The sequence below is a fragment of the Raphanus sativus genome, chromosome 1, assembly GCF_000801105.2.
Source record: "Raphanus sativus cultivar WK10039 chromosome 1, ASM80110v3, whole genome shotgun sequence".
NCBI classification, from domain to species: domain Eukaryota; kingdom Viridiplantae; phylum Streptophyta; class Magnoliopsida; order Brassicales; family Brassicaceae; genus Raphanus; species Raphanus sativus.
Window position 1 is genome coordinate 18,087,515 of NC_079511.1, and position 17,658 is coordinate 18,105,172.

General features: G+C 39.3%; 1 protein-coding gene and 1 non-coding gene across 2 annotated transcripts; both read right to left on the reverse strand.

The window, feature by feature from the left end:
- Window positions 1-606: 606 nt before the first annotated feature.
- Window positions 607-707, reverse strand: LOC130497822 (U6 spliceosomal RNA). Its single transcript, XR_008936842.1, has one exon. It is a non-coding gene; the product is annotated as a U6 spliceosomal RNA (small nuclear RNA).
- Window positions 708-3,889: 3,182 nt separating this feature from the next.
- On the reverse strand, window positions 3,890-6,568 carry LOC108829516 (uncharacterized). The gene is made up of 5 exons (XM_056990143.1): window positions 6,246-6,568; window positions 5,989-6,127; window positions 5,330-5,910; window positions 5,052-5,250; window positions 3,890-4,474 (listed from the first exon to the last, which is right to left on the reverse strand). Exons 1-5 carry the CDS (start codon window positions 6,566-6,568, stop codon window positions 3,890-3,892), a joined length of 1,827 nt encoding a protein of 608 aa, XP_056846123.1.
- Window positions 6,569-17,658: the final 11,090 nt, after the last annotated feature.

Genomic DNA, 17,658 nt, shown 5'->3' on the forward strand with positions numbered 1-17,658 from the left:
TGTTACGTCAGTCTTTCGGTTTTATAAAAAGTAGACATTTCAGTTTAGTTACGGGTTTGGTTTATATTCATTTCGGTTTGTTTTAATTGGGTCTAAGAGAACCTTAATCAAAGTCAACCCAAAATAGTTTGGTTTAATTCGGTTTTATTTCGGTTTAGTTTGTGTTTAGTTTAGTTTTAGTTTGGTTTAATTTTTGTTTGATCCAGTTTAATTTGGTTTTGTTTGTGTTTGTTCAGTTCAATCGAGTTGAGTTTTTTAGTTTTCTTTCTAGTTACAAAAATATATTTTTATTGGAACGTAAACAAATCATCATTTGACCACGAAATCATTATTTTTTCATATTTAAATGTAAAGCTAAAGATAGTTGCTCAAAAGAATGTAAAGCTAAAGATGTAATCAAATAATTTTATTTTATTATATTCAAAACTAATATAAATATAATATTTTTTTTGGTTTTGATGTTAATGTATGAGATTCATATTCTTGTATTTTATTTTTAGTTGTGTATATTTTATCCATATAGAAGTAAAATATATTTTTAAAAATTAGTTGTGTTTAGGTTAAATGATTAAATTTATCAATTTTAATATTATTAGTAGATTAGTCTATTAACTAATATTCTGAATAAAATTGTGTGTCATCCTTTCGCAGGCCATGCTAATCTTCTCTGTATAGTTACAATTTTATCGGATGTTCCTGAAAGATAAAATATTCTAAATAAATACAATTGAATAAAAAGGATCAGTTGTAAAGTAGCTTGATAATATTTATTATAACGTTTGGGGTATATATTAGCAAAGATTCACAAGTTGAATTTTGGAAAAACTAAGGCAAAAGAGTTAATCGATGCATGCAATATATGAATTTTTCCTTATAATAAAAATTTCTCAATTGCTGCAATCGATCAAATAGAACTTGCAGACCAATTTTTCATTAATATCAATATCCTTTTACTGAAGCGTTCGAATATTTAAGATATTGGTAATATTATTTTCATGATTTTAATTACCTTATAACATCTTAGCTCGTCACCAATCTTTCTAATTAATACAAACATTGCTTTTACTAAAACTTATGAAAATCATATGCTACATATATTAATTTCAAGCATAAAACCTGATATAATTTTTATTTTAAAGAGTAACATAAAATATGTAAATATTTGTTTAATGTATTTATTACGTTGAAATTTCATAAGTATTGAACTATTATCAATTTAATTACGTTAAAGTTGTGAAGTATTGAACTATTATCAATTTAATTACGTTAAAGTTGTGTTGTGTTGTGCACCACAAATCCTCTATATTTCAAATATATATGTAATATGCTCATATACCTTAATTCTCATTTGAATATTATAGTTTTTACCTTGGTAAATACGTTTTTCCATTTTTTATTGACTTTCCGTGTTTAAAATCTTACGAAAACTGTATCAAGCTAAAATATCTAAGCAAAATTTTATGGAAACATATCAATTAATCACAAATATACTTCTTTATCAAGCAAACATTTATGGAAACATATTTATTATATGCCAAAACATTACATACGATTTTCCTTTTATACGCACATAAACAGTAAATATTTCGTAAACCAATCAAATTATACTGTCGATTCATTCGGTTCAAGTTAAACCTACTAATTATACTCAAACCAAACGAACACAATCAACAAACCGGCCACCTTTCTTCTGTATTCTTCTGTATCTTATCGAGAACAAAACTCAGTCTCTTGTTTGTCCATGACTGGAGCTTCTTACGTTCAACTTATATGGTTCAAGTTAAACATACTAATTGTACTTAAACCAAACGAACACAATCAACAAACGGGCCACCTTTCTTCTGTACTTTTCTGTATATATTTTTTTTGAATGAATGTTTAATTTATTCATCGAAAAAGCATGTATACATCAAGTGCTTACTGATTGCTTAAGACATAAGCTACTACCATTTAAACAAATAAAACCAAAGAAGCTACAAAAATTGATTACAATCTAGTACTAAACCAATACTGCATCAAATCCTCCATGCCTTTTACTCTCTTCCTTCTCAACAAACTGATTCTGTTTCGTACTCCTTTATCAATCTGTCTTTTAACCACTGGCAAAGGCAGCAGTTTGTCTCCATGTCTAAGCTTATTACGCTCTCTCCAGTCGCATAAAGAACAGCTTGAAATGCATAACGGATACAGAACAGACGCTTCTTCCCCAATGACTTATCATTCATAATCCTCACGAGCTCATACCAATTTGTAGTGAAAGAGTTACCGAGTATACCTCTCACAGTGTTCTCCCAGATTTGAGCAGCGTACGAGCAATCAAAAAATAGATGATCCCTTGATTCCATACCAGCTTTACAGAGTACACAGGTAGTATCAAGACCTTGACTCCACTTAGCAACTCTATCCAATGTTGATAATCTATCTCTAGCAGCCAACCATGCTATAAATGTGAATTTCAGTGTGGCTTGAGAAGACCAAATACCATCAGACCTGTCACATTTAGGCTTTTGAGCACGCAGTATCTCCCAAGTCTCATTTGAGGAGAAGTTCTTCTTAAAGCCTGATGATCTTCGCCAAAGACTTCCATCGCTTCTATCAGCATTGAGAGACAGAGCAATAGAGTTTAACTCTACTTCAACTTCATTTAAGATACTCGTACGATGTCTCCTTCTTCTCCTCACACACATCACAGCATCTTCTACCATCGCACTTCTACTCATTCCCAAGTCAATAATTCCTTTGTCACCCAATAGGTCTGCAAGTACTCCCTTTCCTGACCAATTATCAAACCAAAAGGAAGTGTGCCTTCCATTCCCCAACTCTTTTCTGTAGAAAGATTTTGCCAACTCCTTAAGCTTCAATATTTGTCGCCACATCCAGGACCCAACTTGCTTATTTGTGCTTATTTCTCAGAAGCTCTTCCCTTTAAGCAAGTTGGTGTGAATCCATTGACCCCACAATGAAACACCTGTTAACATTCTCCATATAAGCTTAAGACCATACACTCTGTTAACTTCTCTCATATTCTAAGCCCAAGACCTCCTTCTTCCACGGTATAACAGATATCCTGCCATGAAACTTTGGCATTTGTGGCTTTCAACAACGGTCCTGTCCAAAGAAAAGCAGAGAAGACTTGCTCCAATTCCTTGATACAGTTACTAGGCAGTCGAAATACCGAAATCCAAAAGTTCATTATACTGCAGAGAACCGACTTAAGCAACTGGAGCCTACCAGCATAAGAGAGGAATCAACACGTCCAGGAGCATATCTTGCTTCTAATTTGCTCAAGTAGAGGAAGGTAATATTGCTTAGTCATTGCTTAGTCATGAGTGGAAGTCCCAAGTAACGTACAGGAAGAACCCCTTCTGCAAACTTGAAGTTCGTTAGGATACTCCTCTTATCAACCTCAGATACCCCAGCCATATAAATGGTACACTACAGGAAATGTGGGTAGTAATAGCGCACGAAAAGCCCTATGATTCATTTTTAATAGCGCTTCCTTGGACGCTCTGACATCGACCGTTATAAAAGGCCAGACCCTTTTAATAGCGGTTTTCCTTTGTGCTATTATTAAGTTTATAACAATAGCGCTTTTTTGATGCAATTGTTAATATTTATAATAACTATTAACAAATATTATTATAACCTGATAATTTGATTTTTCCCAGTAGCAAAGATAGCAGATGTTGCGTGTTATTAATTAGTTTTTTAATTATCCGAAAATTAATTAATAATAATTAGTGAATTGATTTTTTTAATAATTAATTCGGAAATATGAAATAAAAAGAAATTAAATTATTGAAAATCCAAAAAATAATATAATTATTTAAATTCCATAACACAACATTATCACATTCATACAAACCATCACACAAGTGCATACAACCTATCAATCTACCACTAATAAACCTTCACAATCATCCCTAACATAAACACTATCATCATCCGAAGCTTCATCACCCATATCATCAACTTCTTGGACAGGTAAGGGAGCACCACCTAAATCCGCTTCTGTTTCCAACTTATGATAACCTCTAGGTGGTGCTCTCATAACAACATACCAATTTGAAGCATCATCCTCCCTAGAGTAGAAAACCTGTTTTGCTTGAGAATGTAGAATGAATGGATCTTTCAAATAGGCTGCTTGGTTCATATGAAGGTTAACAAGAGTGAAGCCATCTTCTTCCTTCACACCATTCGCTGTGTTTGTCCAGTTGCATCTAAAGAATGGCACTTTGAACATGTGATAGTCGATGACCAAAATCTCCTTTATCACTCCATAGTATGTAATCATATCCGCGACCTGTCTCATATCTCGAGCACTTGATCTACACTTGCTAAAGGCTTCATAAGTTACTCCACTGTTTTGTGTCTTCAGCTTGACCGCATCAGTATGAAACCGTTGGCCACTGATGATGAATCCTTTATGTGCTAAAGCAACATTTCTTGGTCCAAATGTCAACCACCTTATCTCCTTAGAATGACTATCTGTTGAGTCTTAATGAATCTGTGACAGGAAATCAGAGCATGATCATCAAGCCGAGGTACTTAAATTACAATCAAAACATGATAATATGTACCAGAAAACCAATCATCAATCTACAAGCTAACCAGTCATCAAAATACTAAAAATCCAGACAGTTCATCAAGCTATAAGCTACTCAGACATCAATTTGCTAAAATCTGGACATGTTCTTCAAGATACAAGCTAACCAGGCATCATGATACAAGCTAACCAGTCATCAAAATAATCAAGAAAAGAATATGGAGTTTGAAACCTTATTTTTAAGCCATTCTGCAAAGTGTTCAGTATGGTTTTTCCATAACAAAGTTCCATTTCTAGCCAATCGAGCATCCTTAGCTTGCAACTCTTCCAAATGCATCCTGATTTTAAATTAAACAACAGTATATGAAAATGAATTTATGAGTAAAACTAGTAGAAGAAACATAGAGAATTACTTACTCAAGAAATGGATCCAAAGATGCCATGTTCATTAGCACATAGCGATGTGCAATGTCTCTATCTTTATCTGAAAGGGTAACCTCTATACCCTTCTGCAGAGGTCGGCCTTAACCACCATTGTGTCAGTCTCAAGATCTTCATTACAATTAACTGCTTTTTGAACTGGTACTGAATCTTTAAGGAACTCTAAACAGAATGCAACGCATTCTCCAGCTAAATACGCCTCAGCCATACATGCTTCTGGCTTTGCATAATTCTTCACAAAAGCCTTTAGTGTTTTCATGTACCTATAACTCAGGAAATATGAATATTAGTCAAACATCATTGCGGGAAGTGCATATATTGAAGCAAATGAGTTCATCAAACCTTTCGAAGGGATATATCCAGCGGAAGTGAACTGGTCCTCCCAATCGTGCCTCTTTTAATAGATGTATTGGTAGGTGAAACATGATATCAAAAAGGGCTGGAGGGAAGAAGCGCTCCAGCTGACACATTGTTTCCACAAACTCTGTTTCCATGGATATAAGTTTCTCTGGGTCAATGATGCGCTGACACAACCTATTGAAGTAACTGCATAATCTGGATATCCTAGGACCCCTATGTAACAACCCTCTTAATGCAGCTCGTAACAAGTTCTGTACTAGGAGGGTTAACTGAACACAATTCGCAATATTACCACAATAACCATCAGGACCTCTAAACTTAGCTAACCTTTGGCAGAAAATGGTCTTCTCTTTCTTCGATAACCAGTGGGCAGCAGGAGGTAAGTATGTTTTCTTTCCCCTCACCTCTGTGTGCAAGTGCTTTCTGATTCCAATATCTTCTAAGTCTTTTCTTGCTTTCAACCCATCTTTTGACTTCGCACTTTGCATCAACAGAGACAATATAGCATCAGACACCTTCTTTTCTACGTGCATAACATCAATATTGTGACGAACAGGTAACTCCTAACACATTAAACAAGAAACTGTTAAGCATATTCATATACAACAATCACATAATATAGGTCAGTTACTATACTTTACCTTCCAGTAACGTAGATCAAAGAATATTGATCTCTTCTTCCACCACCATAGTTCATTTGATTCATCACACTCTTCTTCCACTACCCTCTCATCATCTTCCAACTCTAGTCTTTTCCTTTTTTTTTCCTTCTCTAGAGGTCTACCAAAATCATTCGTAAAAGTTTGTAGTGTCTCATATATCTCAGCGCCTGTTTGTATCCTATTCGCATTCCCTTCCTCCACAGTGTTGTCAAACCAAGATTTTTTATATCTGTAACGATGGCCAGGCGGTAGACTCCTCCCTGTTACCCATGTAGACAAACTTGCGGCTAAACTTAAGCCACCTTGCAGGTGTATCCTTTCCACATACATTGCAGGCTTGTTTCCCCTTTACTTTACATCCAAACAGTGTTCCTAAGGCTGGAGAGTCACTGATACTCCAAAGCAGCAAGGCTCTGAGATTAAAATTCTCCTTCGCAAATGAGTCATATACTTCAATACCCTCAGCCCACAAATCTCTTAGATCGTCTATCAGTGGTGCTAGGTAAACATATATGTTATTACCAGGAGCAGTAGGATCAGGCATCAACAAAGTCAACATTATATTCTAAGCCTTCATACACATGGTTGGAGGCGTGTTATAGTTCACTAACAACACTGGCCATGTGCTGTGATTGGTGCTTTGCATGGAGAAACGGTTCATCCCATCTGTAGAAATCCCAAGTCGAAGATTCCGTGGATCAGCAGAAAAGTCTGGCCATTTAGCATTCACTTGTGCCCAAGAGATAGAATCAACGGGTGTGATAGTGCTCAAATTACTCTATAGAGCTTACTCTCTCAAATAAGAGGTTCAGTTGTAGTACTTAGGGATCGAATCACGAGGAACTAGGGAACCAATTAAATCTAATCAATTAATCAATCCTAGGTGAAGTTGGTTTTAATGATGAAATTTAAATAACAATTCCTAAAATGAGCAAGGTAGTTGCTCCAACTAACAATATGATGGTTGTTTAAATGATAATAAAGAGTGCTAGACTTTGGGCTTTTATTCAGGAATGGAGATTATAATATCTATAAATACCTAACAAGTTGCTTGCATGATACTATAAAACTCAGCCGCTTAACTCTCAGTGATGTCTCACTGGTTAAATAATCTAGATCTCTGGCCTCAACTGTCGTATGTTGACACAGAAAAAGAGTCGATCGATATCCTTTAGAGATATCGAGCGATACACCTTTTGCAGCGCCGATCGATTCACCTGTCGGGATATCGATCGACGGCTTCTAGATATGCCTAGGCGCGAGCCGATAATGAACACTAGATCTCAAGGAGGATGGTTAGCTCTTCTCCAAGGAGACACTAGTTCAAACAGATAATTCAAGATATCAAAGATCCTAGTGATCTATGCTCTAGTTAGCTACTCTAGAACAAGCTTAGGGTGCAATCTATTTGATGAATATCACAACTTAGCAATTATAGTTTGGGGCTAATCCCACAAACCTATTTAAACCCTAGATCTAACAAGTAGACTACTCAGACATATCTAAGCAATTCATAATAATAGATAGATAAAAGAATTGCATAGATAAGGAGTAGAAAACAAATGGAGTTTCACAAATCTCTCCAATCTCTCAAAACATATAAAACTCTAGTCTCTCTCTCACACTCTCTGCTTTGTCTCTCAAGACTTGTGCTTCTTAAACTTGTCAAAACTTGCCGTCAAAAACACTTAGCAAGAATATTTAAGCATTTTCATTAGGTTAAAAACTCGTCAGGGGAAATCTCGTAATTTGGTGAAGTCTTGGTGAAGTAGTCGGCTAAACCATTTCGTCCTCGATATCGATCGACAACACTAGTTGTGTATCGATCGATTATAATCTTCTAGTACGGATCTTCTCAGCTACATCGATCGACAACTCATGATGAGTATCGATCGATTCTTATCACAGTGTTGACTTCCGACTTGGTCTTGAATGGTCAACTCGGGTGTATTATCTCTTGTACTCCAAAATGCTCCAAAAACATCACTTTATCACGAAACGCTCCTGAACCTGAAAGCATACCTAACAGCTAGAAAACACATTAGTTATATAATAAAATACTAGTATACCATGGTAGAAAATGGGTGAAATCCATGGTATATCAACTCCCCCAGACTTACTCCTTTGCTTGTCCTCAAGCAAAAACCAGTAGTCTTTGGAAAAGGTTTGAAAACAGTAGAGACTCAAAGATTCAAAATATTGAAGTCATCACTCTATGGGGTTTGCAATTCATATCTAAACATCCTAATCACATAAGTTCATTATGCCTTATCCTAGCTTAGCAACCAAATTCATCTAGTCAACAACTTAGCAAATCTTATCTGACATTCCCCTCTACTAACCTCATTTCTTAACATAAGATAAAAGTGCCGACTTTACCTTGGGAGTATCAATCAAAGGACACATGGATTCAACTCAAACAAGTATCTGAACACACAGGTAGTCTTCTCTGATCCCTTTCTCCCCTCATCTCTCTTCTCTGAATGTCTTATTAGTTTCAATTTCAACAGGTTTCGATGCCACAAAGGTCATCTAATCTATCTCATTGACATTTGCATTTGTAACTCATACGTTTTGACAAAGTGTAGCGAATACTGGGGTCTCAGGTAATTTACCTATCCCTCGTTTCCACAATATGTGATCATCCTTGAGATTTAGAATACTGGGGTCGAAGGAGACACTCCTACCCCTCTGCCTCTCAAGAAATCATTTCAATCTTCTATAACATAAAACTTAGATCTTTGAGATGCCGAAGAGAGAGAAGGAAGGGAACCAGAAACACACAGACTTTTTACCTTCCAGACTTGTAAAAGGATTCCGATCCAGTGATTTCCAAGCCCCAAGACAAGCAAATAAAGTCAGTATTAGTGTTGGAGGTCAGCTTTGGTTCCTTTAAACAATCTCAGCTAGTGTATATAGGTGACATGTTGATCCACTTTAGCATCTTTAGTACTATCTGCAATCAGTAAATCTAGAATTGTGCTAAAGAGTGGTTAGACAATCAAATATAAATCTATATCAATGTCCTCATTTAATACTTATGTGAAAAAATAATTTTGAAAATAATTTTAATAAAAACCAAAATAAAAACACATATTAGTAAACTCCCCCAGACTTAAATTACACTGTCCCAGTGTAACACTGCCGGAGTGAAGTGAATAAATAAATCATAAGAACTTAATATAACAAGATAGAACGACTAAACCTGACCGCAATTGGCGTCGATCGATACGTAGGGATTTACGTCGATCGTCAGCAATGGTCGTGTGGTGTTGAGCGATGTGAATGGTATGTGTCGGTCGACGGAATCATCATTCTACTTGGATCTTTAAAAACTGCAAAAATAAATGCTAAAATAAAAGTAAAAATGTAAAAATAACTTAAAAAGAAAATAAAAGATACCTAATAGTGAGTTGCCTCCCACTCAGCGCTTTGTTATAGTCATTTAGCTTGACTTTGGTGGGTGTGTGACTCAGACGGTGCAGAAACTGCTGCTTATCGGACAACAAGCATCAATTTCGTGTCTCCTCCTTTCAAACCATGTGGCAATGAAGCTTCTTGTGGCATCATCACTTCTTAGCTGTTTCTTATCTATTTTGAGGACTGTATCCATGAGTTTCCTCAGAGTATTTTCAATAGATTCGATGCTGCCAACATTCCTGTGGATGGTGTTGTAGGAGTATTATGACGATTCCCTCAGTTCATTCTGTATTGCATCGATCTTGTCATGAATCAGCTGATCTCGGTCTGCCAAGGACTCAGTGTCGATCGATGCTACAACATGTGCGTCAGTCGTTTCAGTGGGCGTTATGTCGGTCGATCCAGTGGTTACTGTGTCGATCGATTCTGAAGGTTGTCCTTGGTACTGTATAGCACGTATATCGTACTTCAGCTGACGAGTAGTTCTGCATAGGCTGTTCACTCATTCATTGACAGTGTCGTCAATGTCATCACTTCTTCCGTTGAGTCTCTCCTCCATAGCATTCATGGCTTCGTATAGCTCATGTTTGATCTGATCAACTTCTGCTATTGTGCATGCTCTCTTCGCTGGTGGTGGCTCGATGTCGATCGATATGGATCTGATCTTGTCGATCGATGTCGCGTTTCTGTCACGAAGACCAATATCATCCTATCCTCCATTGCTGCAAACCTTGTGTCGATTGATGGTGAAGAGTTTATGTCGATCGACGGAACAATAGCATTGTGAGCCTGACCTTTCTCGCGAATTGTTGCCAACTCTTTATGTAGAAAATCAATCCTCTTGCTTAACCATTCGACATTGTTGTTGAGAGGGCTGTGGGAACCGAAATTTGCACCGTCACTATTTCGTATATTTTAGGAAAGTAGGAAAACCCAAATTTCCCAGAAGTCCCGGATTTCTGAGAAACCACACGTCAAGCAATCAGAACACGACAATAACGGAAAAATAAAATAAAAATCGTAAAAAAGAGCAAGAAGGATTTTATTCCGAATCTGCGTATGAGCTTGACAACAACAAGGTAACGTGCTTCGGCTACGAGAGCTGTCGGCGAGATCCTAGTTCTAATACCCGAAGGTGGCTAAACCTAATTGAATCGCAGCTCAAAAAGAAAAACAGAAAGTTGCCTAAATTGCTCTAAGTGCTAAGTTGCTCTGGAAAAGTGATGTCTCTATGCCTCTTGCCTTGAACTCCTTATATACTCCCTCCAAGGTGGGTTTACGCTTCCTCCTTTTGCCCTTAAGCCGTCATAGTCGAAAAAATGGAAATATTCCATTTTTTCCAATCTTCATGATTATTTGCGGAAAGTTTCCATTTTTTCCGCGGAAACTGATGCTTATCCTCCAAGCATAAACCGTCATAAGGTTTATGGGTTTTTGAGAAATCGTAAGTGGGCCTCGAATCAAGTTTAGGACCCCTTTGGGCCGTATTTTTGATTTGAGACATTTTTACGATTTCTCCGATAAGGTTAAGTTTCCGCGGTTTTATTGTAAACCAAACGGACGATTCTATTTGATCGAGAGATCAAGAAACGGATAGTCGTGAGTTGCGGAGAACGGCTATACGGATAGTCGAGAATGCATAGCTTTACGTCGTATCGTCTTTTCGGAAGACTTCGGACGTTTCGGAGAATATCGATGTACAAACGCTCGATCGCTATAGCGACCAAACTTTGTCCGCAGCTCGGTCGCTATAGCGACCGAGATCTATCCGCAGCTAGGTCGCTATAGCGACCGAGCTCTGTTCGGAGCTAGGTTGCTATAGCGAACGAGCCTTGCTCGCGGCTCGGTCGCTATAGCGACCGTGCTGTAATCGTAGCTCGGTCGCTATAGCGACCGAGCGTGGTTTTGTGATCTGTTCGCTATTGCAACCGAGCTCTCGTTCGTGACCCGATAGCCATCGCGATCGGGTTTATGCCGTGGTCTGAGGTCCGTTATCCAAGTGTTTGAACCTATCGCAAAGCTAAGATTCTCTTAGGATGCTTGTTTGCGGAGGTTTGGTCCTTTGATAACAAAGTTCCGTTTGACTTTAAGAAATCGTTATTTTCTTAAATCGTTGATTTCTCAAGTTGTTGATTAAGAAATCGTCGTTGATTAAGAAATCTTCGTTTTTTAAGAAATCGTCATTTTTTAAGAAATCGTCATTTTTTAAGAAATTGTTTATTTCTTAAATCGTTGATTAGGAAATCGTCGTTTTAAAGAATTGTTCTCTTAAAACAAGATTTTAAGGAATCTGCCTTAGAACTTCAAAGAGGCTGTTCTCTCAAACCGTACGAACCCAGAAAACGATCAAGATATCAAATCCAAGCCCTCACCGACCGAGCTTGTTTCCGAGCTCAGTCGCTACAGTGACCGAGCTTCGTATGACCCCTTGGTTGTTCCGCGATTGCCAAGCCGCATCCTCGTGGTTTAACGATCTTTTGTTATCTCTGATGATCGTGTTTTAACGAGAACTTTGTTTAGTCGCGGAACCTTTTGCAAGGAGACGACCTTTAAGAAATCGTAGATTTAAGAAATCGTAGATTTTAAGAAATTGTAGATTTTAAGAAATCGTTGATTTTAAGAAATCGTTGATTTAAGAAATCGTTAATTTTCTTAAATCGTTGATTTAAGAAATCGTTAATTTTCTTAAATCGTTGATTTAAGAAATCGTTAATTTTCTTAAATCGTTGATTTAAGAAATCTTGTTTTTTAAAAACAAGATTTTCCCGCAATTTTTTCGTATAAGTTTTTCATATAAGTTTTCCTTGAAAACGTAAAAATTCTTAAGACGTATATTTTTATCGAATGTTTTGGTACTAACCTCGTCGCCAACATGAACCCTTGGAGCTTGTTTCGATGCTGCGGACAAATCTATTCAAGAATTTTATCGTAAAAATTAGTTTAAGCAATTTTTAGGAGAATTATCTTTTTCGAGGAATATTTTCGAAAGTTAATTTCGCTGTGACCGTTTTTGACCCCAACAGTTAGCCGCCCAGCCCGTTAGAACCGTGTATCGTAGATGCGAGGTTCTAGCGTGCGATAAGACAAGTTAGTCAAGTTAGGCGGAATTAATGGTTGAAAATGTCCGTTGAAAGTTGTACGTTCATTCTAAGAAGAGTGGAATCTTATAAGATTGGGGCTGCGCTTGATGAAAGCTGCCTACGTACCCTTTGTCAAAAGGGATCAAGCCATTCGTAGTTCGTCTTGGAGTTAAGATTCTTATTACCTGTTTTCCAGTGAGACTTTATCGTCTAGTTATTTCGAGCATATTGCTGTCGATGGTATTTCGTATTGGACCTTTGTCGGCCGCAAGAGTAGCCTCGGAGGCTGTTTATTTTGGCCAAGTTTGGCCTGTAAAAAATATTTTGCTCAAATCTATAAAATCGTGGTTTTTATAAATCGAGAGAACTTTCGTTTATCGAAGTTAGAGGGATAGGGTGTGAGTTGTCATCTCATTCCTGCCTCTCCGATGATTACCGTATCCATCGATTGTACAAAGCAAGATTTTTCGCGGTTTACTGATTTACGCGAAGGTTCGTGAAACGGATAGACTTAAGTGAAGAGACAAGTTTTGGGATCTCGTATCGGGTGTTGATACTATGTCTGTGAGATGTTAAGTACCAGCAAGGCTGGGTTTAGGGCAAGACCTAGGTTTACTTTCGGACTGAGGCTTTGCGATGACAAATCGGCTTTCGTTTTGCCTGTTTGCGATTTTAACCTGACTCGTACCGTTTTAAAATCCGCGAAGTGTTATCGGCTTATTATGATTTGTCTGGGTACGAGTCGGAGCTACTTCCTTTACAAAGCACTCAAACGAAATTTCGGTTTTCTTGTATACAGCGCTATGGTATCCTGGTCGGATGTAAGAGAGCTTACCCTTAGGTGGCTTGTCTGTTTAGGACGTTAGAGTTCGTTTGTTGTGATCAGCAACAACGATATGATGCCGTTTAGAAGGCGTATGAAATTTTGGTCGAAAAATGTTTATTCGAGCACGAAGCGACGTTTCGCAGTGCTGCGACTTTATTTTTCTTTACGCCATAAGAGGATTATGGGCTTTGGCTTATGATTTGATTTATACTTTCGTCAAGTGTAAATGGTAGAATCCGAGTAGTCATTTCGGATTTTGATTTTGTCGTTTTGTCTGTATGCTACTTTTTGGCAAGCGATGGGAGACATGTGTCTGGATGTGATAATCATTTTGTGGATACTGGATCCGTTGTCATAGCCGTTTAGTAGTTGGCGAATTGTTTTGAGGATTTTGGAACGAAGGACCGTGTAAATTTATCAGGGAGAAGCGTCTAACTTCACCGTGTTTCGTGAAGTGTTGCCCTTCCGGAACTTGTTTTTGAATTTTTAAGAATGACTCGTATAGCTCTAGGAGCTTTGTTACGAGTGTTTCTTTTTATACCGCGCTTTATGGAGCGTATAGAACTTAATCGATTGATGATAAGTTTAAATCTTCCAATAACCATAAGGTTGTTAGGACTGAGTTTCGTTACGAAGAATTCATCGTATGATTTCCGATTCTGGGTTATACGACAAACTGCTTGCGTAATAGTCACTTGGCGTTTTACGACAAATCGTGGATTGTTGTTTAGCCGCTAGCCGTTAAGCGGTTGGAGCGATGGTCGCTCAGTAGTTTTGGATTGGCATGGAGGCTAGGTGCTGCCGTTTAGCCAGGGAAGTTGTTGGTAAAGGATCGTCGTAGAATATGTGCGGACTTGGTTGCAGGGTCATTTCCTGCTTCGCGTAGCCGAGGGTAGTAAAAGAAGAAATCAGGAGCAAAATTATCTACGACTGATATCCGTTGTTTTATTTTACAAAAGAAAACGGGTTAACCGTTCTTTCAAAGGTTTTTCTTTCTTTAGGAAGCAGGACGAGCGTGCCTTAGAATGCGTGGCGATCGTTTCTCGGTTTTTCGAGAGACTAAGTCGGTTTGCATGTTCTGCCTGGAAAGTCAAGGAACAGTGGAACAAGACTGGAAAATTTGCCTAAGACTTAGCTTGCTAGACTATCCACCTAGGTTCTAAGTTCCCTAAATTCTACGACAGTTTTCAAGACGTTTTCGTTCCTTTCCTACCAAATATTAAAACCTTGACGGAATTTTTAGTCAGACGTACCTTAGTCTCATTGATGATTCGAGATTGCCCATTCTTCCTTCTTCTTCTCCTCTTTTCTTCTGACTTTATCGAAAGTTTTTTATGCGTTTAGGAATGGCCATTTTTGATTCAGCATCGAAGGACTTCGAAAAGTCAGTTACCGAATTTCATATGAATTGGTTTTCGACTTAACGTGGCGGAATCTGGTAAAATCACATTGTGTTTTATGCATCGAAGGAATTTTACGAAATCGTTGATTCAAAGGGAGGAGAAGAAGACAAAGAGGGGCATTTGGAAAGACGGGTCAATGGACAAGGCGTCACTCGAATGAGGCTCTCAGTTCGTCAGGCTGCGAGCGAACTGGTTATGTTCCAGATACGATATTGTTTGGCTTTATGAATGATGTTTCGTAAAATATGGCCGAGCTTGATCTTACGAAAGCTGTTTTCTAAAGCGCTGTCGAGCTTTTATTTTTCGAGAGTTATTCCACAACTGCTGCCGAGTTAATTTTACGGAAGTCGTTTCGTAGAATTTTTGTCGAGTTTAATTGTACAAAATCTTTCTCGTGATATATTTGTCAAGTTTTTTTTTTTTTTTTTAACGAAAGGTGTTTCGTAAAAGTTATTGAATTTTAATATCGGAATCCTGTTGGGGTCAAAAACGGTTATCTCGAAATCAACGGCTAAGTCTATTTGTCATATGAAAAACCCTCCGAAAAACAAACACGAACACCGGTAAACCGAAGGAACCGAGCAGCCGACCCCGGCCTTGGCCGTAGCCGCCGGGCGGCTAGCCCTCGTGCTGGCCGTGGCCGGCGGCGGCTAGCACCCGTGCTGGCCGTGGCCACCGGGAGGCTAGCCCCCGTGCTGGCCGTAGCCGGCGGCGGCTAGCGCCTGTGCCGTCCGTGGCCACCGGGCGGCTAGCCCCCGTGCTGGCCGTGGCCGCCGGCGGCTAGCGCCCGTGCTGGCCGTGGCCGCCGGCGGCTAGCCTAGTGCTGGCTCGGGTCTTCGGACAACAATCTCCGGTACACAAGTCCCAGGCCCCGACCGTCAGAAGTCTGTACTTCGAGTCTTTCCCAAGTCCTTGTAGGACGAATCATTGAGATTCCGCGTACGAAACTCCGGTTCTTACTCCAAACTAAGACCGTCGGAAACACTTCGGAAACTCGTAAGATATCAACGGGAAGGAAGATCTTAAATTCTTCGTACGAAACAGCGATGGTTATCTTAAGACACCACTCATCTCAACTCTACGAACGAATGAAGAACTTCCGAAGAAATCGTAGAAAACAACGGAAGTCCTAGAGACGGCCCGAAAGGGACCAAACGTGATCGGACAGTCCGTTTACGATTATCTGAGATAGATACGACGATTTACGTTTATCTTTACGTAACAAGATAAATGCTAAATTTCTGGAAGGATAAATGTCAAGTTTCCCGAAGATAAATGTCAAGTTTCCCGATAAACATGGAGGCCGACGAAAATGGAAAAAAGCCCGCCTTGCGGCCCAGAAGGAGAATAGACCGTCATAAGAAGGAGTATATAAAGGAGCTTTGGGAGAGGAAGAAAAGAAAAAAGAGAGGAGGAAGAGAGAGAGCAAATCCGAAACCTAGGGACTTAGAGAACTCTTGCTAGCTTAGGACTTAGGAGTTTAGACTAGCGGAGCAAGACTTAGAACGTTTTGTCTCCTGTATTTCCGTCGTTTTCCGCTTCAGCGTTTCTCTACTTCCCTTTTTCGGAAGAATATTGTATTCAACTTATCATCTATTTAATAAAACGCCTTAGTGCAATTTTTCCGCTACGTTGCTTTATTCTATCAATTTCGTTTGGTTGTCGCAGAGAATCCGAGCCTTCAGAGAAAACTAGGTTTACTTAGTTTTCCTTCGATTTATTTAACTAAAATCGACAGTGCGAATTTTGGTTCCCACAGTTTGGCGCTAGAAGAAGGGGGGGGGGTCGGATTCTCTTACTCAAAACCTACGATTGGTAACAACAGCATGGCCACATCACCGGTCCGCAACATCGTGTCATTCGGGGACAGAGCAACGGCTGGTCAAGCCAAACCTCACGACGAACTCCTCGTTATCAGCTTAACGATCCAGGACATCGACGTAGCAAGAATATTGGTCGACACCGGATGCTCGACAAATATTATATATAAAACACTCTCGAGAGGATGGGAATCGACCTAAGCGCTATCACGGACGATCCCAATCCAATAATCGGACTCTCAGGAAACATCACAATGACCCTCGGCTCAGTCGATCTCTCGGTCAGAGCCAGGAGCGTCACGAAGATGGTGGAATTTTTGGTAGTCGACAGTCCAGCAGCATATAACGCGATCGTCGGGACTCCGTGGTTAAACTCCATGCGAGCAATCCCCTCGACTTTCCATCTGTGCCTCAAATTTCCGACCCTCCTCGGAGTTGAAACAATACAAGGAGATCGTAAAGCGCCGCAAGTCTGCTTGGCCGCTGGGTTAAAACGAAAAAACTCTGAGCCCGAAACTAACCCAAAAAAGCAAGCAACCCACGAACCAGCATCGCAGGACCCTCCAGAAATCTTCTGGCAATCGCAAAGAGCTGAAGCCCTAGAAGGGAAACGTGAGCCCACTTGCGAACCAGTAATTTCGGTCTGCCTCGACGAGACTAACCCAGAGCGGTGCGTGGAGATTGGAGCCAATCTCCGCGATCCGTTGAAAGCAAAACTCATCGCATGTCTCAAGAAGAACCTTAACACTTTCGCTTGGGCTGCGGAAGATATGCCGAGAATCGACATCAACATAACATGTCACAAACTCAACATCAATCCAACTCATAAACCCTTAAAACAAAAGAGGCGAAAGCTAGGCCCCGAACGGGCAACTGCAGTTAATGAGGAAGTTGAAAGACTCCTCAAAGTTGGATCAATAACAGAAGTAAGATATCCCGACTGGCTCGCCAATCCCGTCGTCAACAAGAAGAAGAACGGGAAATGGCGAGTGTACGTCGACTTTATTGATCCAACAAAGCATGCCCGAAGGATTGTTTTCCGCTTCCGCACATCGACCGTCTGGTCGAGGCAACCGCAGGAAACAAACTCCTATCGTTCA

What these genes read in the sequence shown, in the direction of transcription:
- LOC108829516 (XM_056990143.1), bottom strand. Translation starts at nt 6,568, where the DNA reads ATGTTGACTTTGTTGATGCCTGATCCTACTGCTCCTGGTAATAACATA. An exon ending in TGGATATATCCCTTCGAAAG is followed by an intron (nt 5,251 to 5,329) that starts GTTTGATGAACT and finishes CCTGAGTTATAG; the next exon opens with GTACATGAAAACACTAAAGG. An exon ending in AGGCCGACCTCTGCAGAAGG is followed by an intron (nt 4,475 to 5,051) that starts GTATAGAGGTTA and finishes AGTCATTCTAAG; the next exon opens with GAGATAAGGTGGTTGACATT.